General features: G+C 47.9%; 1 protein-coding gene across 16 annotated transcripts in view; it reads right to left on the minus strand.

Moving 5' to 3' along the window:
• Positions 1-10,015: 10,015 nt before the first annotated feature.
• ripor3 (RIPOR family member 3) overlaps positions 10,016-25,997 on the minus strand; it is a 46,839-nt gene continuing 30,857 nt past the window's right edge. For 2 of the 16 annotated variants that reach the window (XM_037252486.1, XM_037252498.1), the window contains 19 exons: positions 25,936-25,989; positions 25,013-25,162; positions 24,702-24,765; positions 24,578-24,621; positions 24,333-24,458; positions 23,690-23,835; positions 23,485-23,611; positions 16,538-16,689; positions 15,811-15,990; positions 14,391-14,499; positions 14,046-14,279; positions 12,645-12,757; positions 12,239-12,383; positions 12,046-12,175; positions 11,706-11,888; positions 11,189-11,356; positions 10,916-11,118; positions 10,606-10,852; positions 10,016-10,535 (listed from right to left, as the gene is read on the minus strand). In XM_037252486.1, coding sequence (XP_037108381.1) covers positions 10,435-10,535; positions 10,606-10,852; positions 10,916-11,118; positions 11,189-11,356; positions 11,706-11,888; positions 12,046-12,175; positions 12,239-12,383; positions 12,645-12,757; positions 14,046-14,279; positions 14,391-14,499; positions 15,811-15,990; positions 16,538-16,689; positions 23,485-23,611; positions 23,690-23,835; positions 24,333-24,458; positions 24,578-24,621; positions 24,702-24,765; positions 25,013-25,162; positions 25,936-25,989 — 2,676 coding nt within the window. In that variant the 3' untranslated portion in view covers positions 10,016-10,434. The remainder of the gene's footprint in view (positions 10,536-10,605; positions 10,853-10,915; positions 11,119-11,188; positions 11,357-11,705; positions 11,889-12,045; positions 12,176-12,238; positions 12,384-12,644; positions 12,758-14,045; positions 14,280-14,390; positions 14,500-15,810; positions 15,991-16,537; positions 16,690-23,484; positions 23,612-23,689; positions 23,836-24,332; positions 24,459-24,577; positions 24,622-24,701; positions 24,766-25,012; positions 25,163-25,935; positions 25,990-25,997) is intronic. The other 14 variants (XM_037252502.1, XM_037252495.1, XM_037252487.1 and 11 more) reach the window with 14 other exon arrangements.

Here is a 25,997-nt window from a genome sequence, read left to right on the forward strand (position 1 = left end):
ATAACCAATGGCCATCATTCGGGTGTCGTTATCCCAGTCATCGGGATTTTCGCTAATGATACAGAATAATTCAAGCAGATCACTTTGGTACATGCTTATTGATTGCACAAGCCTTGAATTTGAGCTCCATCTCGTGGGCCCTGCTCTCGGTAAACGCCGCTTTACAACTTCATCGAGTAAGTTAGTGCGTTTTGTTGACTTGCTGAAAAATGACCCAAGTCCCTCCACTGTTTTAAAAAAGGTTTTGCACTCAGGCATACATTTAGCAGAATGTGAGAGTACAAGGTTCAATTTATGTGCATAACAGTGGGTAAACATTGCCTCTGGGATCTTTTCTTTTACTTTAGCCTGTACCCCGTTAAGCTCTGAAGCCATCACAGCCGCTCCGTCGTATGTCTGAGCTACCAGCTTTTTCTCACAGTCATACTTGTTCACAACTCCCAAAACATAGTCTGCAACTGCAGCGGCACGTCTATCATTACTCACATCGTCAAATCCCAAAAACGCCTCCTTCACTTCACTGCCGCCTTCACTTATAGCCACGTATCGGAAAATGACAGATATCTGGGCTTTATTTTTGACATCAGTTGTCTCATCCACCTCCAGTGCGACAAATTGGGCTGCATCAATCTCCTTTTTAATGTCATTTCTGATCACATCACAGACTGCTTCAATCAAATCATTCTGTATTCTGTTTGATAAGCCAGAAAATACAGTAGAGGTCTCCAGATGTTTAGCTAACCTCTCATCTTTCTCTGCATAAGAATGCAATAGTTCCACATAATTTCCATGATTAGAAGAGCTTGCACTCTCATCATTACCACGAAATGCAAGCTCCTGGCCAAAAAGCAAGTGGCATTTATCAGGTCTTTCAAAATTTCACGGTTTTCCCTTACCTTGGCGTTATGGACGCTGATATTAAGTCTCCTTTGTTCATCAAGAGCCAAATCAATACGTGACTTTCCAAACGTTTTTATAGAAATCTGACTTTGAATGTGAGTAGCAGATCTTTCGTGTTTATCGAGGCTTCTTGGCAGGTTTTTCAGATCACAATATCCAGTATGGGTCCAGACGTTATTGTCACTCGTTGAGAATAAAAGACAGGGAAAGCAATAAAGTCGATTTTTTGCAGCACAACCACAAAGCCATTCTTTTTTAGAGTACCAATTCTTTTGAAACGAACGTGTTGTAGTCCGTCCCGGGAGGCCCGTAGTTTGAATTAATCCTCCCAAATCTGGCGTTGGTCTTCCCTTAATTATGATTTCTTTCTTTGAGTGAAAGTCAAGTTTTGAAAAATGTCTTATCTTCGAGATGATATCCTCCATTTTCAGAGAAAAAAAAGCCAAATAGCAACGCGTCAGCACCGAATGTTGTTGGTTGTTTTTCGTTTCTTTTTTTTTTTCTTAATTTACTCTCGCACTTTACTCGTGACGTGAACTATTAGCCTGAGGCTCACTATCGCCCCATCTTCGCGGCAAAGGTACTGGCTGCCTCAAGGCTCGCATTTTCACCCGCTCTGCAAGCAAGCACGCGCCGTTTGCACGCGCTCAGTACAGTGTGTGAGTGGTGCACACTCTCACACGCACGCCCTGAGCGGCACAACCTGTCACTGCCGCAGCCTCCATGATTCTCGTCTCCGGTTGTTATTTGAACAAGAAATACAGCTATTTTGACTATGAAAATGATCCAAATGTATAGGAAACACACCAAAATTGCATTAAAAGCATAGACCACAGGACAGTTATTATATTATGTTTTATTATATTATTCATTTTTTAACAACTTATGGTGACAGCTGAGGAAACCATGTTGAGCCCTTTACTGCCCCTGGTGGCAAGGTGAGGCACTGCCTCACCTGCCTCCTATGAGTGCACGTCACTGATCCAGAGTGATCATGGGCCTCTTGGCTGCATCTCTGATCAGTCTTCTCCTTGTTTGAGATGAAAGTTTGGAGGGACGGCCGGGTCTTGGTAGATTTGCAGTGGTCTGATACTCCTTCCATTTCAATATAATTGCTTGCACAGTGCTCCTTGAGATGTTTAAAGCTTGGGAAATCTTTTTGTATCCAAATCCGGCTTTAAACTTCTCCACAACAGTATCTCGGACCTGCCTGGTGTGTTCCTTTGTCTTCATGGTTCTCTCTGCGCTTTAAACAGAACCCTGAGACTATCAAAGAGCAGGTGCATTTATACGGAGACTTGATTACACACAGGTGCATTCTATTTATCATCATCAGTCATTTAGGACAACATTGGATCATTCAAAGATCCTCACTGAACTTCTGGAGTGAGTTTGCTGCACTGAAAGTAAAGGGGCCGAATAATATTGCACGCCCCACTTTTCAGTTTTTTATTTGTTAAAAAAGTTTAAATTATCCAATAAATCTCGTTCCACTTCACGATTGTGTCCCACTTGTTGATTCTTGACAAAAAATTAAAATTGTATATCTTTATGTTTGAAGCCTGAAATGTGGCGAAATGTTGAAAGGTTCAAGGGGGCCGAATACTTTCGCAAGGCACTGTAATTACTGTTCGGTTGTCTGATTGCCTCGGGAGGCCGTGAAGGCAGCAAGGGGGGGGGGGGGGGAGCGCGCGTGTGGGAGGGGGACTTGGCTTTGTACTGGGGGTGTAAATCGCGGGTTTTGTCACGATACGATATCATATCGATACAAAGAACCGCGATACGATATTTGCCGATATCTTAAAGCCTGCTGTGATTCATTCACGATACATCACGATATAGTGCTCTACGATCGAAATAGAACAATATCCTGATTTATAACAATTCATACGCAAAATCAACAAGGTACTGCAAACTCTTTATTTAGGAAATTACAAGAGTATTGTAGTATACAAAGTGCTTATTTTAACACTGAACTTGATCAAATTCCTATATTTTTTCTCATATAAGTAGGTATATTTTTTTGTAATACCATTAACTTTAAAGTGCATTACTGAACTATTTAATTACAAAACAAAAACAAGTTCTTTATAATGAATGTAGTAAAAATTACACCTTGACCATATGTTCTAATCCAAATGCAAAAAAAAAAAACATTCTCTTGCAATACCAGAGAACTATACACTAACTTCTTGGACACTAGCCATAGCACCAGCCCAGGAGCCGCGTAGTTGTCGGCTCCCCTTTCACGTGCCTGCTCTGCTCACAACACAACACGCCGCGCACTGCTCCCGGAAAGAGGAAGCAAGCAACAATGAACTGGATTTCAAAATAAAGTCGCGTCTAATGTCCGAGGTCAAAAACGGGCGATATAGATCAATGTTTACGTTTAGCATCGATGCCAACAAATCGTAGAGCATTATATCGATTAATCGATGTGTATCGATGAATCGTTACACCCCTACTTTGTACTCTTCTTTGTTGTGTGGAATAAAGAGCCAGTTACCAAATACGACGTGCCTGATTCATTGAAACGCTACATTATTATTATTATTATTATTATTATTATTGGTTCTCGCACTTAGCAAATATAATCTTTTTTTGATGCGCGTTGGTTAAAAAAATATTTTTCAAACCCGACTAAATGAATGAAAACGTTCTAATGCAGGGGTGTCCAAACTTTTTGCAAGGAGGGCCAGATTTAATAAAGTGAAGGGGCCCGGGGGCCAATAGTTTTTTCAGACATTTTTTAACTACAAAAATTTCATGCAAATACACACTGTTATAAAACAAATTTCAGTCACAATTGTCTTTACTTTTCAAATGACAAAATAACCAAATATAAGCCATTCAGGCAGACGTGAACAACTCTAAAAACACAAATTCTGCCTTTCATTCATATCTGAAGAGTCAGATAACATTGAACAAACTGTTTGAAATACCTTACATTTACATGAGTTTAAAATTATTTTTGCCTCATGAACATTTTAAACAGGAGTTATAAGTAATGCAAATTTGTCTGTTATTATTAAAACTTAAAAGTGAGTTTTGCTCTTGTCATTTACAATATCTTTCAGAAAGTAATAGTTTGTGTCATGTCTACAGGTTTATAACATCAACAGTATTAACATGCCCACTTCGTAATATTTAATATTAAGTAATATTTAATTTTTATTTAATTTTGACTCACAGCCCCGCGTGAAGAATCGCTGTTGTGATGCCATTTCAGCTTGGAGCTGCTTCACTTTATCAGCGCGGTTACTCCCTGTTAGCTTGTCGTATGTGTCAGCATGTTTAGTCTCCTAGTGTCTCTTTAGGTTGAAATCCTTAAACATGGCAACTGTCTCTTTAGAAATTAGACAAACACAATTGCCTTGATTTTCAGCGAAGAAGTATTGTAATTCCCATTTCTCTTGAAAGCGACGTTCCTCAATGTCAACTGTCCTCGTTTTCTTTGCAGTCGCCATGGCAGAAATGAGCGGCGAGGGGTGGTGCTGCCACCCTTGGGTAGTAGGAGGAATTACAGGTTCAAGTTTCTTTTTTCTTTTTTATATTCAGTTTGACAGTGCAGGCGGTCCATAAATAATACATTATAAGACCGAAGCTGCGGGCCATATGAAATCTGATCGGGGGCCGGATTTGGCCCGCGGGCCGGATTTTGGATTTGCCTGGATTAAGGCAAAGGACTACCAGTTTGACACACTTCTGAAATAGCCAATTTGCTCAATTTGGCTTTCACTATGTGTTATTATTGTCATTTCCAGTACACATGTAAGTGTGATTTTAACAAGAATAGCAAAAATACAGTCAAACCTTGGTTTTTGACCACAATCCGTTCCAGAAGGCGGTTCGAGAAGCGAATCGGTCGAATTCCGAATCTATTTTTCCCATTACAAATAATGGACATTTTTTTAAATTCGTTTTGAGACAAAAAAAACCCGCCTTTTTTAAGCATTTTTTTCATTTGCGCATATTTGTCCGATCGCGCAACTGTAGCGCACCGCCGAACGCGCAACCGTAGCGCGTCGCCGCACCGCGCAACTGCACCGCGCTACTGCACCGCGCTGGTCGCATTATTGTGACAGAGCCATCGCTGAAATTTAGAAAATATTTTTAAAGTCCTGATGTACTTTCCAAAATTTAAGTGGACCTAAGTGCGCAGGGAGCTTAATTTTGTCCGATCGCGCAACTGAAGCGCACCGCCGGATGCGCAACAGTAGCACGTCGCCGACAGCGCAACTGCACCGCGCTGGTCGCATTATTGTGACAGAGCCGTCGCTAAAATTTAGAAAATATTTTTAAAGTCCTGATGTACTTTCCAAAATTTAAGTGGGCCTAAGTGCGCAGGGAGCTTAATTTGGTCCGGTCGGCATCCGGGCCGCTCGGTCGGGTTTTCTCGGGTCCTCCCGGCTCATCTTGCGAGGTTCGACCTCCGAATTCTGTTGGACAACCGAAGCAAAAAAATCTCGATTTTCTTGTTCAAATTCCAATTTGTTCGAGAACCAGGACGTTCGTAAACCGAGGTTTGACTGTAAAACAAATAGATGCAGCTCACTGACAAGTGCCGCTATTTGAGCTAATTTTAGAACAGTCCTGCGGGCGACTCATGCGGTCCTCATCGGGCGACCTGGTGCCCGCGGCCACCGTGTTGGTGACTCCTGGTCTAAAGGATGCAATATCCAGATTGTCACAGTTAACGGTCGGCAACTACATGATACTGTATTGCCTTGATGACAATTTCTGATGGATTTAGCACGAGATGGTTCCTTTATCCTTTTTCATCTCCTTCAATCAAACATGTCTTTTTTTAATCTTTGTTAGGCTACTGATTTTAGTTATTGATCTGACTCCAAATTACGATCAACACTTAAAACATGAGTCGTTATGTCCTAATCCACACACTGGTACACCTAACAATTTTGCGAGTTCGTTCTGTCAAAGAGAAGACCAGTAGATCAATTACCGTGTTTATCCATGCATAATGCATAATACGCACCCTAAAAATGGCATGTCGATGCTGGAAAAAAGCCTCTACCCATGTATAATACGCACCCAAATTTTGACTCTTACTTAAAGTCAAAGTCAAAGTCAAAGTCAGCTTTATTGTCAATCCCTTCATATGTCAAGACACACAAAGAAACCGAAATTCCGTTTCCTCCATCCCACGGTGACGAGACATACAAGTAGGCGACACAAAACAAAAACAAGAAGGCACAAACCATAAATAATAAATAATAAATAAAATAAAATGAGCGATGAATAAAAACAGACCAATAACCCATTGAATATGAGGGGCAAAACCGAGCCAGTGAGCATACAGCAAGAACAGGACGCTACGCTGAAAGGGGGAGCGAGTTCAGGATCCTAACAGCCTGGAGTACGAAGCTGTTGGAAAGTCTGGTGGTGCGGGAGCGCAGGCTCCTGTACCGCCTCCCAGAGGGCAGAAGTTCAAACAAAGAGTGAGCGGGGTGACTCACATCACTCACAATCTTGGTCGCCTTGCGAGTGAGATGGGAGGTGTAAATGTCCTTCAAGGAGGGGAGAGAAGCACCAATAGTCTTACTAGCCGTTTTCACAATGCGCTGCAGGGCCTTCAAGTCTTGGTCAGTGCAGCTGCCACCCCAGACAGCAATACAGCTGGAGAGGACGCTCTCAATGGTGCCGCGGTAAAAAGTAGTCATGACGGCCGGAGGAGTCCCCGCTCGCCTGAGTTTCCGAAGGAAGTACAGGCGGCGCTGGGCCTTCTTCGCCAGCGACGCGGTGTTGGTGGACCAGGAGAGATCCTCACTGATGTGCACCCCCAGGAACCTGGCGCTGCTCACTCTCTCCACCACAGCACCGTCGATGGTCAGCGGCAGGTGTTGGGCGTGACCCTTCCGGAAGTCAACGACAATCTCCTTGGTCTTGTCGACGTTCAGCAGGAGGTTGTTGTCCCTGCACCACGCGGTCAGAAGGTCAACCTCCAGCCTGTATTGAGTCTCGTCTCCCTTGGTGATGAGACCCACCAGAGTCGTGTCGTCAGCAAACTTCACTATGCGGTTGCCGCTGCCGGTGGCAGCGCAGTCATGCGTCAGGAGGGTGAAGAGCAGCGGACTGAGCACGCAGCCTTGGGGGGCCCCTGTGCTCAGTGTGATGCTGGCGGAGATCTTGTCGCCAACACGTACCACCTGTGGCCTCTGACAGAGGAAGTCCAGTAGCCAGTTGCAGAGGCCGGTACTGAGGCCCAGCTTGTCAAGTTTGCTGATGAGACGCTGCGGCACAATGGTGTTGAAGGCAGAACTGAAGTCCACAAACAGCAACCTCACATACGAGTCCTTCCCCTCCAGGTGGGTGAGGGCCGAGTGGAGGGCAGAGCAGATGGCATCCTCAGAGGACCGTTTGGCTCGGTACGCAAACTGGAAGGGGTCAATGGTGGGAGGGAGAACTGACCGGATGTGCTCCAAGACAAGCCGCTCAAAGCACTTCATGACGATGGGCGTAAGTGCCACGGGGCGGTAGTCATTGAAGCAGGACGGAGCAGGCTTCTTCGGCACAGGTACGATGGTGGCTGCTTTGAAACTCGACGGGACGATGGCCTGCTGCAGGGAAGTGTTAAAGATGTCCGTGAAGACACCCGTCAGCTCACCAGCGCAGTCCTTCAGCGCTCGACCCGGGATGTTGTCCGGGCCCGCCGCCTTACGGATGTCGATAGCGGCAAGCGTCCTCCTCACGCTGTCGGCGGAGAGGCACAGGGGCAGCTCGTGGGAAGGGGGAGTGGCCTTCAGCGGGCAAGTGCTGTTCTGAGCGTCGAAGCGAGCAAAGAAGCGGTTGAGGTCATTGAGCAGACGGACGTCGCCATCACAGCTCTGCGGCGCGGGCTTGTAGTCCGTGATGGTCTGAATGCCCTGCCAAAGGCGCCGTGCGTCCCTGCTGTCCTTGAAGTGGGCGGTAATTTTGCCCGAGAACGCCCTCTTCGCTTCTTTGATGCCCCGGGACAGGTCGGCCCTCGCAGTCCTCAAGCCAGCCTCATCCCCCGCCCGGAAGGCTTTGTCCCTGGCCCTCAGCAGCCTGAAGACAGCCCCCGTCAGCCATGGCTTCCGGTTTGCCCGAGTGACGACGGATACTGAGTGTGTCACATCATCAATGCACTTCCCGATGTAGGAGGAAACAGAGTCAGTATACTCCTCAATGTCCGCCCGACCGTCGCAAGTGGCCGCCCTCCTAAACACGTCCCAGTCGGTAGAGCCAAAGCAGTCACGAAGCGCATCAGAGGCACCCTCAGGCCACACCCGCACCCGCTTGCGAACTGGTCTGGATGTTCTCACCTTTTGTCTGTATGCAGGCAAAAGCATAACAGTGAGATGGTCAGAAAGCCCAAGATGGGGGAGGGGGGCGGCTTTGAAAGCTCCCTTATGCGAAGAGTAGACCAGGTCCAGGAAGCTGTCGCCACGCGTAGGAAAATCAACATGCTGGTAAAGCCTCGGAAAAACAGACTTCAGATTAGCATGATTAAAATCCCCAGCGAAGATGGTGAAACCGTCAGGGTGCGCTGTCTGTTGGTCACTGACAGCCTGGTACAGTTCACTAAGAGCCGCGACCCTGTCGCCTCCGATGTTGGAAGGCGGGATGTAAACCGCGACCAGCAGAATCGCGGTAAATTCCCTCGGCAGGTAAAAAGGACGGCACTTAATGATCACAAACTCCGCCAGTGGCGAGCAGTGCCTGCATACCACCACAGAGTCCCGGCACCAGTCGTCACGGATGTAGACGCATATTCCACCTCCACGAGATTAAGTCTGTAAACGTAAAATTATTTCAGAAAAAAGATCATCTTTGGGAACAACTGGATGTTATTCTGCCGGTCAGTATCACTGCGCATGCGCTAGCAAACGCGATAGCGAAGAAATTTTTCGGATTTGTGTAGGGTACATTGTGCGGACATGTGAAAAAGGCGGCTCTGTATGGGAGAGACGTTGAAGAGGAATAAAAACACCCTTGGAAACCAAAACTTGCCCCTCGTCGTGACTCGGAGCCGCAACAAATGTTTCGGATTTGTGTAGGGTACATTGTGACAGCAAACGAGCAGGTGATCGAGCAAGCGTCTGATACGAGAGCATTGTGTTCGTATGGAGCGTGTTTGAAGTGAACAGCAGAGAAGAAAGGAACAAGGCAAAGTGTTGTGAAATAAAATATTACCTGTAATACGCATTTTGTTATTTGCTGATTGAAACTGCTAATTAAACTGTGAATTGAAACTAATAGGTAGAGAACTGAACTCTCGCTCTTTATATAGTAGCTGACGTGTCTTGCGCATCCGTTCTGCGCATACTGTCATGGCGGCCTCCGTAGGATATCCGGTCTGCGATGGAGATTAAAAAACAAACAATATTTGACAATAACACACCATCAAGGATTGCACCATCGCATCAAACGATGTGTCGTCAATTATGAATTTACTGACTAAGTGTGTTGGGCAGGATGGCTGAATGTGATGCGCGATTGACAACAAGCCAGAAGAAAGGTATGATTTCAAGTTTTATTTTGAGGGAGATTTTCTTCAAAAATTGTTGTACCCATGCATAATGCGCACCCCAGATTTTAGGACAATAAATTAGTTAAATTTTGCGCATTATGCATGGAAAACACGGTAGGCCAAATTTACCAATTGTTTAATCCTGACAAAGCAAGCTAATACACGCGCCTGGGTCTCGGGTCCTTAACACCAAAAAACTCGTGTGCCTTCGTGACCATCAAAGACAACACATTCTTCCGGGTTGCCCAGTTTTAAGGAAACACAATATGAATATTCAAGCATGCAAAATATTGTGTGGTGATTGGTCGATGGTCATCTCCTCCTCGTTTGGGTGTTTTTCCGCTGCTCAGCGCAGGTGTCTGGACCACCAAGACGAGTTGTTATTCGCGTTCCTCACCGGCTTTGGGATGTCCTCCCTGTCTGGACATCCTGTTCCACAATACTTTGTAGAAAATAAGTTCATGCAGTTGCCTGCACATTCCTTTCCACTTATTATGCGACCACACGAGTACACTACTACTGAAAATTATGTTGATATGATTATAAGTCTAGCGCCGCCTTAATAAAATATGTTTGCAAACTGCCGAAAGCACATTTCCCTTTATCTTGTCATTTCTAACTTGATCTGTTAGTCTTTGTTGTGCATTTAAATTAATTGTGGATTCTCCGCGTTGAACCTTTTAATATTTTGCCAGCATGATTTAAACTTTTAGTTGCTTTGTCGATAAAAATACTCATTTGTTTTTGTTCAATTTTTTTAAAAACCTTAAATTATGAACACTTGTGGAAACCTCTTTCATTTTTTGGAAATGTATAATTTAAGAATGAAATGCTAAATGTTTGAAAAATATTTTAATGTACTTTGACACTTGTGCTGTGTTTAGCTGACTTTATTGTTTAAATATGTATCAAATTATATATATATATATATATATATATTCTTTAAACAAATATATGTATATATATATGTATATATGTACACATGTTGGCCATGAAGAAAAAAAAGACAGCAAAAGTTGCTCTTAAAGAAAAGTGATCTCAGTGTCCAAATTTTGAAAAAAGTCCTCCTGCATCTCCAAGTCAAGCTGCTCCATCTTCTGGAAGGCTGCGTGGCCTTTTTTACCTGTCAAAAAAATGGAATCAATAAAAAAAAAAAAGGAAAGAAAGCTGTGAACCAATCAGGCACCAACTACCAAATGAGAGGACCGCTTCCTTGGCGGCATTTTGAACGTCTTCATTGGGACACCTGCGAAGTTCAACCATGTGCTCCACACTCTCCATGGCCTGCAAATACACGCAAACAAATACAAATGAATGTGTGAGAGCCAGTGCAATGGGAGGCCGCTGCGCGCTCACCGCCAAGCATTGGAGCGCCAAACAAGAGTTCCGCTGGATGACGACGTCAGTGCTCCTCAAACTCTCTGTGAAATAAACAAGTGCCTACGAACACACACACTGTGAGCGTTAGCCCTGCCACATGCTAACGCGGGACTAGTGGTGTACCCTGGCTCGGAAGGTGGCGCAGACAGAAGCCCGTCTCAGGCAGCGGGCAGCCGCCCGGCACACTTTGCGGTCGGCGTCTGTCAAGAGTGCTGCTATGGCCTGCAGCGTGCAGCCCAGTGGGAGAAGGCGGGCCACGCCCCGCGATGTCATCCTGGTCAGCATGCCCCGCCGCTTGGGACCCTTCAATGCCGACAGGAAGTACTCTGAAAGGCCATGACGTCCGAAAATTGTGACTTTTTGGCCTGGGGGGGGTGACGGCTGAACGGAACACACCTTCCTTGGCGAGGTGGGCGACGTGCTTGCCCAGCGTGGCGATGCCACACCGTCTCAGATAAATCGACAGCTGGAACACGCTCACTCTGTCGGCGGCGCTCGGAGGCTGTGGTGGCCACAGCGCCACCCTGCAGGCTGCCTGCACTTGCTGCAGTAGCGTGCGGAACACTGAATACATATCAAAGACACACTTTTGCTTACTTATTGCCATCAAAGACAAATAGTGACTTTTACACAATGGACTGATGTACATATCAAAGGATACCCACATGTTGACTTCTACACATCAAATGATCAGTTAAACGCATCAAATGCATCTTCACCTTCTTACATCTTTACATCAAAGAGCATGTACAGACTCGCACAAAAGAAACAAAAAACACGCTAATTGATGTGAACACATCAGAGAGTCATATTTACATACGCGTCACTAAGACACGTTAACCCACGTCAAGACAACTCACTCGTATCAAAGGCACGAGTTTACTTAACTTCACACACAATTCTTTGTTCTGACCTCTTTCAGAGAGCCCAGGCTGCTTGGCCTCTGCGTTGGGTTTAATTTTGTCCGAGTATTGTTTCCTGAGTGCGTTGACAAAGTTGTCTGAGTGGCAGCAGAATGGAGAAGAAGAATCGGAGTCTCGCACACATTCAGCCCACAACAGCAAAACATCTCGACTCCTCTGATCTTCCGGAAGCACTGGACACCACAACAGCGGATAAGAAAGCTTTCGCTTCTGAACCACCGACCGAGCGACTGACTGACCAGCAAGCAAGCAAGTTGTGCAAACAAGCTATCAGAAGCCATCAGTTTGTTAGCAAGCCAGCTAGCTAGTTAAAAGGTTAGTGATACTGACGGTCTTCAGTGGAGATGCCGTTCTTGTCCTCCAACAGCAAGCAGCCGATTCTGTTCAGGACGTCTGCTTGTTGAGAAACATCCTCAAGGAGATCCACACGAGTCAAACTGAAGTTGATCCTCTGCAGCATCTGAGAAGAACCACGAGAACCTCAAAGGAACATCCTGGAACATCGACGGGAAAGCCTCAGTACCTCCAGTAGGATGCAACAGGTGTCCAGGTGTGTCTCCAGAGCCTGGTCAAGACCCCAGTGGCCACAAGTCAGCTGGGCCACCGGCGGCTCCTTCTCACAACCCCATCGGTGGTCTTGTGGGAGGGGGCTCCTTGGACAAGACATGCTGTGGATATGACACGTATGCTGACAAGTCAATGACCCACCCCAAAGATACACGAGCACTTACCTCCAGGACTTGCCGACTTACACACATCAATGACCCATCCATGCTTACTTCTTCCACACACACACACACACACACACACACACACACACACACACACACACACACACACACACACACGCGCACACACGCACACACACACACACGCACACACGCACACACACATACACGCACACACACACACACACACGCTCTTCTCACCCGCCGGAACAGGAAGAGTCGTCGTCATGTGACAGGAAGTCAAAGCTGCTGAGAACCTCCTCCACGGCCAAGGTGTCGTCCCATGACGACGGTCTGATGAGGGACAAGTTGTTCTGAGGGGGTTCAAAGCGTACATTCACACTGGTTGCAGGGATGAGAATGGCAAATGAAGAAAAACACTGAGAAGTAGCCGGCCGGGGTCTGGGGGCCGCATGCCCCACTGGGGGGGCCGCAGTGGACCAGGGGCCACAGGCCCACATTGGGGGCCGCAGGGGGCCAGGAGCCACAGGCCCCTATTGGGGGCCACAGGGCCCACAGGCCCCCATTGGGGGCCGCAGGGTGCCAGGGGCAATGCCCCGGAGGGGGCTCAGGGGGCAAAGCTCCCTGGAAACTCCTGGATTTTGGCAGTAAAGCAACCCCAAAACCATTAATTCCACCACTCAATTTCAACAGTTTTGTTGAAAAAAATATTCCTGCTTGGTGGGCTACCAAGGTATATAATACATCAAAATGGCACAATCAATTCTGGAATTTTTCCTTTTGATGAAAACTGTTAATTTTTTGCAACATCTATCTATCTATCTATCTATCTATCTATCTATCTATCTATCTATCTATCTATCTATCTATCTATCTATCTATCTATCTATCTATCTATCTATCTATAAGATTTATTCTTTAACGATATCATCACAATAGCCAAACATTAACTTACATGTAATATCATGTTACCCACATGCTTGTACATAGCTTATCACATCTTGACAAAGAATGCACAAAACCTTCACCGGGACATCTAATTTACGGATATGATCCGTCAGGCAGGTGGTTACGGACTGTGTTCCGAGTTGTAAGATGACGCTGCTCTCGAGCCATGCCCATCTGAAGCAGTTCCTGATCCCGTTCGACTTGTCTATTTCCCTGGCACGATCCTCGTCTTTTTTCTCTAAAACTTTCGCCATGCTGGCTTAAACTTTTGCTTATTAGGCTGTTGTCGAAATACTGCTACAAGCCGCTCCCCCTCCCCCATATAAAAACAATTTTCTCAACGGATCTACACGAGTCACAAAAATGATACTCCCGACGGAAAAAAAACACGGAAATCCGCGGATCCGCGGAAGATTCTCATCCCTGTGGTTGACTTTGTTGGGGGCTTCGTGTACACTGGAAACAAGCGCTGCTTTGTCTATATCTTGTGGCATCTTCTTGCCGATTAACTAACTATCCAAAGGGCAGTTGATGAACTTTGGCCAACGGCAGTGCTGTAACACCACCTGGTGGCATCACAGTGCCACGGAACGTTTGCCATCTGAGGTACTCTGCCGCCAACGTTTTTAGAGCGGGTGTCAATTTTTTGGTCAGAGCCAGGTTCAGCACTTTGAGCTCCAGTGATCATCTCACCCTCAGAATGGTGTTGAGGTGTTCTATCTGCTGCTTCAGGAGCCTCAGCGGGCTCTCGCAGCTCCGCAGTGGCCGCAGGCTTCTCTCCAGCTCCCCCAGCAGCGTTCCTAGTTGCAGGGCCTGCGCCCGCTGCTCTCCGCCGCCGGGCTCCGCAGCTGCCGAGGCAACCGGGGGTGCGGGGAACTCCCCTATGTCCTGCCATTTAGGGAGCGAGGCAGTCAAAAGTCCCGTTTCCTTCAGTTGACAGGAGGCAATGATTATGATGACACCCGCTTGGAATTATGGCCAAAACGCAAACTCGAGTTGTGCCAAGATGATAGTCCAACAAAGAATAGCTCGACAAACTTTGCATTCCCGGCTGACCCCATCGGGCGGCCCGTCCTCGGCCTCCTCGCAACCTCCTGCAGGGTTGTCTTGGTTGTCTTTGAGGATATCCGGGGTGCTGGACCTAAAACTGACAAATATTGTCAAAGCCTTAACACTAACTCCTGCATTTTTTTTAACCAACATCATCTGTAGCCATCATTTGTGGTTTTCAACTCTGCTAATTGCAGTTTATTTGGAGCTGCGTGATGCAGCCAGCAGAGGGTGCTTTCACCGCATCCTCTTCAATTCAAATGGAATGCTTCTCTACAGTCAGTCAGCGTATCTGTCCTTGGTTGAATCCAAACCCAAAATCCCCTAAAGTGTTACCAAATGTAAACTGGTAGAAAACACACGCTCGCTCGCTCGCTCGCTCACGCACGCACGCGCGCGCACGCACACACACGCAGACGCACGCACACACACACACACACACACACACACACACACACACACACACACACACACACACACACACACACACACACACACACACACACACACACACACACACACACACACACACACACAAGGCAAATTTGCAAGTGTTGGGCTTTGAATAAGGCCCATGTGACTTCTATTTTGGGGAATCAAACGGGGAAATAAGAAGGTACATTGGAGCTTCGGTATTCGAACAAAAAATTCGAGATTTTTTTGCTTCGGATGTCGGACGAAATTCGGTTGTCGAATCTCCCGAGATGAGCCGAGAGGACCCGCATGCCAACTAACTCTGTTCGTTATTACATTCTCGTTACTCTGAGGATTGCATCAACTCTAATCATGCCTCCAAAGGAAGCCAGTGGGAGCAGTAAAGCCATCCTAAATCACAAAGACGCTCCTAAAGCAATGCGACAGTGAGCACCCGGCGCGCTGCGGTTGCGCGATTGAACCAAATTAAGCTCCCTGCGCACTGAGGTCCACTTAAATTTTGGAAAGTACATCAGGACTTTAAAAATATTTTCTAAAGTTTAGCGACCGCTCTGTCACAATAATGTGACCAGCGCGGTGCAGTTGCGCGGTGGGCGACGCGCTACGGTTGCGCGTTCGGCGGTGCGCTGCAGTTGCGCGATCGGACAAAAATGCGCAAATGAAAAAATGCTGAAAAAGGCTTTTTATTTATTTATTTTTTTTATTTGTAATGGGAAAACATGATTCGGAATTCGAACGATTCACTTCTCGAACAGCCTTCTGGAACGGATTGTGGTCGAAAACCGAGGCTCCACTGTATTTAGAATTCCTTTTCATGGCTTTTAAATTGTCAGAAGTGACCACAATAGAGACAGAAAGCCGTTTGATGCCAAACGTATATGATTGATTAAGATGTAAGTGAAAAAAAAAACGTTGCAAAGCTTGATTAAACTTGCTTCAACACGGCTGAGATGACTGATGCTGAAGTTGTCACCTGGGAAGATCCATGAGAGAAGACGAAGAAGCAAACGTTCCTCCCCAGGGCTCCCCGTTCTCGTCTTCCTCCTCCTCTTCCTTCCCACCCAGCTTCCTCCCTCTCCTCTCACCAGTCACTCTTCCCTCTCCGTCCTCCCCCAGGGAAAGTTGAGTGTGACTACCCGCCACGCTGCTGCTGCTGAGGTTGGATGGATGGAACGATAAATTAAATAATGGATGGGCAGAAGGAAAGCTGAATTGTTGGATGGATGAAATGTTAAAGGGAAGGAAAAAAGAATGGACTGATGGCCTGAAGAAAGGATGGCTGGATGGATGAACGGTAGAATGAAATGGTGAAAAGATGGATGGCCAAATGGATGCAGAAGCTTTTAAAATAGGCTTGGCGGAAAGAAGGACAGAAAACTAGATGGCTGGCTGGAAGGATGATTGAATTTCCATGCTCCGCTGCCTTGAAAAACATGTTTTTAAATATTTAATATTTTACTGAAGTTGTTATTGTAAAGTTCTGCTATCTCTTCAGTCGGGCCTTTTTTTTTGGCTCCACTGCAAGCATGGATTAATAAAGTCAAATCAAATCAATTAGAATCATTGATGTATAGCTGGATATGGGTGGTTGATGAGGCAAACAAATGGATGAAAGGATGGACGGACAGAATATTGGGTGGATGGAGGCATAGAAGGTTGACTGTGGAGTGAGTGGGGTGTGCTGTGCTGTGTGCATGTACCTGGGCGGCGTCTTGGCTTGTGAGAGGCTGGATGTGATGGACGAGTGTGACAGGTAGCTCATTAAAGACACACCCCTGTCCCGCCCACCTTTTATCATTCGGAGTGGGACTGAAGCTCCTCCCCCTCCTTCCTGCAGTTCTTGAACCATTGACTGCAACACAAAAATCAAATTCAGACACAATATTTTTATATTCACATCTTCATTAGCTACCTACCGACCAGCTTAGTTGACAAAAATGTACCTAACTTGATACATTTGCTCTCTTGCTAGCTACCTATCAACCTAGCTTCCTGCCTAGCTACGTAAAATATAACTACCTGGGAGTCGCTGATACACGTGCTTATCTTGTGTGCCGACATCGTGAGTTTGATTCCCACATATGACGGTGTGAATGTTTGTGTGTGAGTGACGGTGTGAATGTGTTTGTGAAGGACAAAAAAAAAATGTAACTACGTAGCTAGTCGCTAACTACCACATATCTATATTCTTAGCTTCCGAGCTACCCATCTTTTTGATGGCCAACTTGTTCATCTTCCTACCTAACTGCTTATACACCTACTGTTAGAAAGGTTCTTATGTTGATGCTGAAAATCAATATATATTTTGTGTTGAATATTGTCGTGTCGAGATGTGTCCATGTTGTGCCGAAAATTACGTCACCACGCCTTAAGTCTCGCGTGAATTACAGCTTGTTGCGCAGCGGTAAGTTACAGACTGTCAGGGTCTGGGGTGGCATACTTCTTTTGTCCACAGGGAGCAACCGTGAGCATCGTGGACGCCCGTCGGCGGGGCCGTGGGTGGCAGTACCTCGTTGACTGGGAGGGCTACGGGCCCAAGGACCGGTCGTGGGTGCCCCGTTCCTACATCTGCGACCCTACCCTCATCTCGGACTACTGGTCGTCACTCCCGTCTTCCTCTTCTGGGCCACCGGGGGGCGGCCGTTGAAGGGAGGGGGGTGTCAGGGTCTGGGGTGGCATACTTCTTTTGTCCACAGGGAGCAACCGTGAGCAGAGTGGCAGAGTGCAGAGGGCCCAGGTGCGGTTCATCAGGCTCGTTAAAGGAGGGCTCTTAGGGAGCATGCTGTCAACTGCTCGTCGCCCGAGTGTACCTTCAGTGTGATCACCTCCATGGTTGTGCCTCTAGCTCCTCGCTCATAGTTCTTGCCTTAATGCTCATCGACGCCACGTTCTTCAGATCCTCTGATTACTTCCACCGATCACCGCCAAGATCCACCCCGTTCTGGCTGAACTCCACACGCTCCGCCATTGCTGCTCCCGCTCCGTGCTCCTGGCTCCGATCATCCCGCTCTACCTCCACCGCAGCTCCTCCAATAAACACACCTCATTCATTCTGGATGTCTGAGTTGGTTTTTCTGCATGTGCGTCAACTCAATCGCTAAAACGATGACAGACCCAGCAGAGCCACTCAGACACGCCCTCGCAAAACAGCCATACCAACTCCAGACGCTATGTTGGGCAGAAGCCCGATTTTCTGACTGCAGGCATTTTGGCTGTTCTTACGAAGAGTTTTCAAAGGAATTTAAGCAGACCTTTTCGACCGAGACCGATCAGACCGGTGTGTCTAGCCCAGGGGTGGGCAAACATTTTGACTCGCGGGCCGAACTGGGTTCTAAATTTGGACCGGAGGGCAGAACCAGGAGCAGATGGACGTAGTGTTTGTGTGAAGTAATATAAGCGACCTGTAAAGGTCATTGCATAAAAGATTTTGGCCTTTAGTAGGTAGTAAAGCATGGATATTCCAAACAAGTTTTTTGAAAACAAATGCATTTATTAACAGCATTAAAAAAAAAAAATAATTCACAAAAAAACTGCTATCAGTGATTCTCATAAAATACGACACTGTTATTATGAATAACAGTCTCCATCACTTCAGTGCCTGCAGGTCAGATTAATGAAAGATGTTTATCTTATGAGATCACATCAAACGGCAAACATTCTGACCAAATATATCATCTTGAAGAATCGGTGAAAGCATACATCCAAATAAAGTAATCAAAACGGCAACACGGTGAGGGGTATCTGAACATCAGAGCAGAGTTTTAACTCACAAACACCTGGTAACAGAGGTGAGGAAACGGGAAACACTTCCTTAAAGTAAGCCTTAACAACTTTACAGGTTAAGATTAGTCGCAAACAGGTGGTGCATCAATGTCCTTGAGCATCCTGCATTGTTTGAAAATGAGAATGGTCGCTAGTTTGAATCCCTGCTATGTGTACAAATCATATTCAAAATGCATTTTTTTACAACCAACTTGAGAGCCTCCCCTTCATTTTCAGTGGGAACAGTGTTGTTGGTCTCCCTTTTTTGCTAGTGCGTCATAGTCTGGAGTAAAAATTGTTGTGGCAATTCTTAGGAGAGATCCGAGGTGTTGGTCCGTTTACCTCGATCTGTGACGGGTTGATGTTGATGTGGCTGAACGTCACGTCGCGTACGTCGAGCCAAATTTGCCACTCTTTTTTAAACACTCGGCACTGTGTCCACCTTGCTTTTCCTTGGGCGACTCATTTTAATAGAAGGATTCCAGGGGAAGGTTTGTGGGTGGCTTTAGCGTAAAACTGTATCTGAAAGCTCAGCGTGCGAATTACAAGAATGCTGTCGTCACAGCCCACGCTCTAAATTCGGGACTGATACAAATAGAGCGAGAGTGCGCTATGTCCGTACTACTGAGTACGTACACGCACTTGTGAGTGTGCACCGAGCTTTCTGACACGGCTTCCGGTAGTAAATGCGCAGGCGAGCGGTTCCCCATCTACTGGGGAAACGCAGTCATTGCATGCAAAATGACCAAAAAAAAAGTTTAATAATACAATTTATTCAGGGTTGGCGGGCCGGATTAAACGGCCGCGTGGGCCGGATGTGGCCCGCGGGCCGTAGTTTGCCCACCCCTGGTCTAGCCGGTTGTGGGGGCTTAGGCAAGGGAACAACACAGTGTCAGATTTCTCTATTGAGTTTCGTACGTTAGCAGCTGCGTCCGGGTGGGGCCCTGTAGCCTAGAAAACGGCTTTTTTTCAAGCCTTAAACGAGTCCTTAAAGGACGAACTGGCAGTCCTGGAAGAACCAGGGACTTTGGACGACCTGATTTCCCTGGCCATTAGGTCGGGCAATCGAATTAGGGAGAGACGGAGAAGCTCTTGATGGGAGCGGACAGAGGAGAGATCATAGGTTTTTTTTTAGCCAGGCCCAGTCTGCCCAGGCGATCGCCTAGCCAGTCAAAAGTCAAAAGTCAAAGTCAAAGTCAGCTTTATTGTCAATCCCTTCATATGTCAAGACACACAAAGAAACCGAAATTCCGTTTCCTCCATCCCACGGTGACGAGACATACAAGTAGGCGACACAAAACAAAAAACAAGAAGGCACAAACCATAAATAATAAATAATAAATAAAATAAAATGAGCGATGAATAAAAACAGACCAATAACCCATTGAATATGAGGGGCAAAACCGAGCCAGTGAGCATACAGCAAGAACAGGACGCTACGCTGAAAGGGGGAGCGAGTTCAGGATCCTAACAGCCTGGAGTACGAAGCTGTTGGAAAGTCTGGTGGTGCGGGAGCGCAGGCTCCTGTACCGCCTCCCAGAGGGCAGAAGTTCAAACAAAGAGTGAGCGGGGTGACTCACATCACTCACAATCTTGGTCGCCTTGCGAGTGAGATGGGAGGTGTAAATGTCCTTCAAGGAGGGGAGAGAAGCACCAATAGTCTTACTAGCCGTTTTCACAATGCGCTGCAGGGCCTTCAAGTCTTGGTCAGTGCAGCTGCCACCCCAGACAGCAATACAGCTGGAGAGGACGCTCTCAATGGTGCCGCGGTAAAAAGTAGTCATGACGGCCGGAGGAGTCCCCGCTCGCCTGAGTTTCCTCACCTGAGGGTCCTCTCCAGAACCCGAGGCCATGCAGATTGGCCCGGCCTGACTCTCCCCGGAGGAGCTGCAGCGGCGCCGCGAGTCCCGACAGTGTCTGTACTGCGGCTCCCCGGATCATTTCATCGCCTACTGTCCGGTTCGGCCAAATGAGAGGGTCCGACGGTCTTGAGGGGAGGACCGCCGGACCAGCCAACAAGTGTTAAGTCTCCTCGTTTCTCCCTACCGCCATGATGTCTGTGCACAACCATCACTACAAGATATCCGCGCTGGTCGACTCGGGGTGTGAGAGAAACTGGATCGACCAGGAATTCGTCTCCCGAGCCAAAGTCGAGACGGAACCTCTCCCTACGCCTCTCGCTGTCTCTGCCCTCGATGGGAGAGGGCTCTCCAGCATAACCCAATGCACCAAACCCGTGGAGCTAATCATCTCTGGCAACCATCGTGAAATCATTTCCTTTTATGTCTTCCCCGTAAGACAGTCAGGCCTTGTACTTGGTTTCCCCTGGCTCCAGAGACACAACCCTCAGATCAACTGGTCAGAATGCCATATCGAGTCCTGGTCCACGACGTGCTTGTCCTCTTGTCTTCAGTCTGCCGTGTCATCTCGCCCGCCCCTAGTTGCACCCGAGGAACCTGGCCCGATCGATCTTTCACAAGTGCCCAGAGGACACCATGACCTAAGACAGGTTTTTAACAAGAGCAAAGCTTCATCCTTACCACCACATCGCCCCTATGATTGCGCCATTGAGCTTCTTCCCGGAGCCCCGCTACCGTCCAGTAGACTCTACAATATCTCGCGCACCGAGAGACAAGCTATGGAGATTTACATCAATGAATCACTGGCCGCTGGCATCATTCGCCTATCCTCCTCACCCCTGGGGGCAGGTTTCTTCTTTGTGGGCAAGAAGAATAAGACCCTCCGCCCTTGCATTGACTACCGTGGCCTCAACCTCACCACCGTCAAAAACAGGTATCCTCTTCCCCTCCTCTCATCAGCCTTTGAACCAGTCCAGGAGTCCACCATCTTCACCATGCTCGACCTCCGTAATGCATATCATCTGGTCAGGATCCACCAGGGAGATGAGTGGAAGACCGCTTTCAAGACCCCGCTAGGGCACTTCGAGTACCATGTCATACCTTTTGGACTTTGCAACGCCCCCGCAGTTTTTCAAGCCTTAGTCAACGATGTCCTTCGGGACTTCCTCAACATATTCGTCTTTGTCTACCTTGATGACATCCTCATCTATTCACGGAACCTCTCCGAACATCGCCATCATGTCCGCCTGGTGCTGCAGCGCCTCCTGGAAAATCGCTTATTTGTCAAGACTGAAAAGTCCGAGTTCCACAAACAATCCGTCACATTCTTGGGATTGATTCTCGAGGGAGGTCAAGTTCGGCCTGACCCCGTCAAGATCAAGGCCGTCCTGGACTGGCCCGTTCCTGGGAACCGCACCCAGGTCCAACGCGTCCTCGGGTTTGCCAACTTTTACCGCCGATTCATCCGCAACTACTGTCAGACAGCCGCTCCCCTAGCAGCCTTGACCTCTACCAAGACAACATTCACCTGGACTCAAGAAGCTAACGCCGCATTCATCAGTTTAAAGGAGAAGTTCTCACAGGTACCAATCCTCATTCATCCGGATTCCTGCAAACAATTTACCCTGGAGGTCGCGCTTCCGACACAAGAGTAGGGGCTATCTTGTCACAGCGTTCGGACTCTGATGGGAAGCTTCACCCCTGTGCCTTTTTCTCCCGACGTCTGTCACCTGCAGAGAGTAATTATGATGTCGGTGACCGGGAACCTTTGGCCATTAAGTTGGCGCTTGAGGAGTGACGTCACTGGCTGGAGGGCACTGAGCAACCCGTGCTGGTCTGGACCGACCACAAGAATCTGTCGTATCTACAGTCCGCCAAACGCCTGAATCCTCGACAGTCTTGCTGGTCCTTGTTTTTCTTCCGTTTTAATTTGTCCATTTCTTATCGCCCAGGCTCCCAGAACACGAAGCCAGACGCCTTGTTCCGCCAATTCGCTCCCGGCGAGTCAGCGGAGGAACCAGCTCCCATCCTTCCCCCCAGTTGCACCATAGGCTCCCTCTCCTGGGATATTGAGGGGCTCGTTGCCCAGGCTCAGCTACGGGAACCCGATCCAGGCACGGGGCCACGGGGAAGGACCTATGTCCCTTCCTCAGTCCGTCCTTGCTTAATTCACTGGTTTCATTCGGCCAAGTTCTCAGCCCATCCCAGGACCAGCCGCACCATCGCGTTGATCACCAGATGCTTCTGGTGGCCATCCGTCCACAAGGACGTCAGGGAATACGTTCTCGCCTGTCCCATCTGTGCTCGCAACAAGTCCCTCCCATAGACCCTGCTGGTCTTCTACAGCCTCTCGCCATACCCAACCATCCCTGGTCCCATATTGCATTCGATTTTGTGACAGGCCTGCCTGTCTCACAGGGAATGACCACCATCCTCACCATCGTCGACCGTCTCCAAGTCATGTCACCTTGTATCGCTCAGAAAACTCCCCTCTGCGTTCCAGACAGCTCAGCTTCTCGTCAAACACGTATTCTGTCTCCATGGTATCCCGCAGGAGATCCTGTCCGATCGAGGTCCCCAGTTCATATACCAGGTGTGGAAACAGTTCTGTTCAGCCCTCGATGCGAAGGTCTCCCTGACATCGGGCTACCATCCCCAGACGAACGGGCATGTGCATTTCTGCATGTGGGTCAACTCAATCGCTAAAACGATGACACAGACAGGAGTTCGACGCTGCTGCTATCGACCGTGTGCGTGTTGCTGTGACCGTGTACGTCTTTGATACAAAGTGAGTACACTTTAACTGTTACTACTGTCCACTGTTGTGCTGTTGTTTGTCCGATCACGGTTTGTTTCGCGCGCGCGCCGTTTGATTGACAGCTCCAGCGCGCTCCTTTAGGTTTACCTCGCATCGTACGGGCATTGTACACGCAAGAGAAGAGCATACCCTTCCGAGTCAACCCCCTATACAGTCCTCAGGCTCCCCAACACCTACTGTAGCTATCAGGTCATTGCCACACACTCACCAGGAAGTACTTCTCCGAGAAGGACGGCGTGCTGGGTGCGGTCCAGCTTTGCACCGAAGTCTTCCTGCTCCACCCCGATGGTCGGCCGCTGGACATAAGTCCCACCTTCTCACCGCTGTCCAATGGACTATACGCGCAGAATCACAAAATGCGATCGGTAAGTGTTGTTTCGGTGGTGGTGGTGGTGTGCCTTTGTGTGTCTTACTTCCAGGTAACCTCCAGCTGTAGCTTGATGGTTCCCAGCTGGGTGATGTCCACCAGCATGAGTTGGGGAGTAGCCACAAAGAAGTGTGCGCTGGCACAGGTGACCGCACCTACCAGCTGCCAGCCCAGACCCTTGGCCTCCAAAACCTGAGCGAGGGGGTGTTGACTTCAGCATCCTCAAGTTTGTGGGCCACAAATGTTTCCAAGAAGCCTTTCCTAACCCTAACGCCAGTTAAACATTACAAGCATGCATACCCCTAATTAAGAAAATGTAGAGTGAAGAATGTTTGTGAGCAATTGTTGAAACTGGCTGCAAGTTGTTGGTTTCCTTCAACTCCCAGTCGCAGTTGACTGTCAGAGTGTAAAAGAAAGAGAGCAACACGCTGTGAATCCAAACTTATCACATCGCTTAGCCTTCGAAACATTTGTGGGCTTAATGCTTAGCACGCAAGGCAAAACAATGTTTAGCAAGAATTTATTTTAGAGCTTTTGATTGGCCCAAAGCTACAGTTGGGAGGAGGGATTGGCTAAAAACTTGAGCAAAGTTTCTTTTTTTCTTTTATTGATGCACTCATACTTGATTTATTGCAGAGTATTTGGAGCCCCAATTTGAGAAGAATTGCTGTAGAAAGCCTCCGCCTCACCTTGATCTCAAAGTTGTGCTTGACATGCGGTAGGAAGAGCATCTCCTCCTCGTCCCAGGACTGGACGTCGTCGCTTTGGATCCGGCCGCGAATCCTCCAGCGCTGACGGCCCAACTGCAGCACGACCTGAACCGCCAAGACGCAAAAGGATAAGAAAGTAGGCACCTTACTTAAGACAGAAAGGAGGAAGCTCAGGAACTAGCTAGCTAGCTAGGTGGAGTCCGCCGTTGGCTGGAGATGCTCACCTCATACTGGTCTCCGGGACATAGCCGGGCGAAACCAATGAGACCTGGGCGTGGTAAAAGCATGAAAACCATCCATCCATTCTAACGTCGTTGGTCAAAGGCAATCCACCTCTTCCCTTTCTACCTTTCATCTTGACGTGAAGTTCTCCCAGGAGGACCTCCAGCTCTTCCTCCATGGCCGACATGTCCTGCAGAGAGAACACAAGTCGCTTTTATCGACAAGGTCACTGTTGTTGCGTAATAAAGGCCAAGAGGTGTTTTTCTGCTGGAATTCCTCGCGAGCACAAGGTGTTCTGACCCACCCACCGACGGCTGTCACCGTTGTGCTCGGCATCCCGATGGCAAGCATGCAATCGTGTAACTAGGCAACTCTTGAAGTCTGTACAATGGAAAGGGCTGAGTGTGAGGAAACAACAAATTGGGAGTGGTAAAAACCTGCTCGCTGTGCCTGTGGCTGCGTCCCAGCTCCAGGAGGCTCTCCCTAGACTCCCTGGTGGAGGGCGCCAGGGAGAAGGCTCTCTTCATGTTGACAGCTCCCTGGCAGAGACGCCACTGGACGCAGTAGTTCTCGTAGAGCTCGTCCACCTGCGCTTAGGATTATTAATTGGTAGCATCTCAGTCAGAAGTAGCCTTAGTGGGAAAGCACAGATCCCCCTTAGCACAGTACGGCCTCATTAAAGCCTGGCGCGCGCGACACAACAAGCGCCTGGGACGACGAGCACAAATGGTGCCTCGTGTGCGCCAGGCTCAATCACTATTACGTTCCAGAGCACTGGCCTCCAGTCGTAGATGAAATCTGCAAAGTGGTCACCACATACGTATTTATTTGTTTTATTCCTTGCTATGTTCTGGCTGAAGGGCTTGCCAGCCTCACGTTCTACACGAGTGTTGTATCTGAGACTGAATGTGTGTGACTTAGTTATATTGATATCGACATTTGGCAGGTTGGCAGCTGGCTAACGTGTTAGCTGGTGTGCGTGCTGACACTGTTGCATAAAGCTGTCTTTAGCTCAACTGCTTGCGGAGGGAATTACAATTTGTTCCAACTTGGACTGTTTGGTTCAATTCAATGAGCTTGTGATCTTTACCATAGAGGTGCATTTCGTAACGTCGCACTTCAGCTTCTTTTCGTAAATGTGACGATGGCCAAAGTGGCGTGCTGTGCCCCAAGTTGCCAGGCGGCAAAGAGAGAAGAGACACCTGAGCACTGTACGTTTTATGCTCTGTTTGTGACTTGAGTCCAGCTGGACTCCTCTGACTGATTTTTGTTGTTGTTGTTTTATCACAGTAATTGACAACTGGCCAGAAATAAAGTTTAGGACTCGAGATAGTCACACTTTCCCAACTCGAGCATTTACCTTGCTGATTTGGAATTCCAACTTGCGGATCAGCCTCTCTTGAACTCGAATCTCCTGCAGGA

The sequence above is a fragment of the Syngnathus acus genome, chromosome 5 (assembly GCF_901709675.1).
Source record: "Syngnathus acus chromosome 5, fSynAcu1.2, whole genome shotgun sequence".
Taxonomy (NCBI): Eukaryota; Metazoa; Chordata; class Actinopteri; order Syngnathiformes; family Syngnathidae; genus Syngnathus; species Syngnathus acus.